General features: G+C 36.3%; 1 protein-coding gene across 2 annotated transcripts in view; it reads left to right on the forward strand.

Moving 5' to 3' along the window:
* LOC110457513 (paraplegin-like) overlaps nt 1–1,360 on the forward strand; it is a 65,809-nt gene extending 64,449 nt beyond the window's left edge. For both annotated transcript variants that reach the window (XM_021508827.1, XM_021508828.1), the window contains exon 19: nt 401–1,360. In XM_021508827.1, the coding sequence (XP_021364502.1) occupies nt 401–562 (162 nt within the window). In that variant the 3' untranslated portion in view covers nt 563–1,360. The remainder of the gene's footprint in view (nt 1–400) is intronic.

Genomic DNA, 1,360 nt, shown 5'->3' on the forward strand with positions numbered 1-1,360 from the left:
CATGGCCTGTTGTGTTGTTATCCCCTGTTAGAGACTGATGTGCAGTAACATGGCCTGTTGTGTTGTTATCCCCTGTTAGAGACTGATGTGCAGTAACATGGCCTGTTTCTCCTTCAAAATTAATGTTGAAACATAGTACATTAAACTGTATGGGAAGGGGCATCACAGACATTCCTTATGTTGAGGTCCTTGAGCAACCTTGAGATCTAGTCGGAGGATTTGATAAACTTGTATCAGACTTCTGAACAAAATCTTAACATAAATATGTAAATTATATAGTTTATCTAAAGGTAGACCTTGTGGAAATATTAGTTGTCTGTGTCAATCAAAAGTTGGTGTTACAAGTAGTGTAACATAAATGGTGCTAGTGTAACTTAAATGGTGCTACATTTGATTTCAGTTGGCCAGCACTCTCCTGGAGAAGGAAAGTCTGACATATGATGAGGTTCGTGATCTGATTGGACCTCCACCTCATGGGGACAAGATCAAAGTGGAGACCAGGCAGATTATGTCTGACGCAGCCAAAGAGGCAAAGTCACAATCTAAAACAACAAATGATTAATACGAAATCAAAGTCAAAGTATATAAACATAAAACCATTAAATAAAGTAGACAGTGGTTTCTGTAAATAAATCCAGTCTAAAAAATGTCATTTTCAGATTGCCCGAGTCTTCGTTACCTGGACCCTAGATATGTACTGTACCACACAGTAAATGCCTTTACTTCCACCAAACCCGACTTTCACATTTACATAGAAAAGTAACAATTCCTTCTGTGTTTGAATTTGTGTTTAGAATTTGTTGTTTTGGGATTGCTAGGTCTGTCATGGAACTTCATTTAAACTATTCACCTTTGTGTTGAACTTATGGACTGATTTTGTTGCAGAATGTGGGAAATATATAGCAGTAATTAAAATCAGGCTCAGTTGTAAACTGTCCACAGAGTAATGCCTACATGTATATATATTGATAGAACTTGAGTAACCGTTCCTTAAACGGTGCTGATTGGACAACAGTTATTTTAACAGCATTTAAAACATGCTGGAAAGTGTGTTTTGTGTTGTAAATTACAGTGTCGAGTGCATGCTTAACTAACTTCATATCAACGGGGATTATATAATCCCATAATTGTACATCTTGAGGAAAACCTTACTACAGTGTATTTTGTTCAAGAATGTGCTCCATATTTGCTAGTGTGTATTAATGACAAAACACAGGTAAATCATGCACCTCTGTATTAATGACAAAAAACAGGTAAATCATGCACCTCTGTATTAATGACAAAACACAGGTAAATCATGCACCTCTGTATTAATGAAAACACAGGTAAATCATGCACCTCTGTATTAATGAAAACACAG

This window comes from Mizuhopecten yessoensis, unplaced genomic scaffold (assembly GCF_002113885.1).
Source record: "Mizuhopecten yessoensis strain PY_sf001 unplaced genomic scaffold, ASM211388v2 scaffold9171, whole genome shotgun sequence".
In the NCBI taxonomy this organism is placed as follows: Eukaryota; Metazoa; Mollusca; class Bivalvia; order Pectinida; family Pectinidae; genus Mizuhopecten; species Mizuhopecten yessoensis.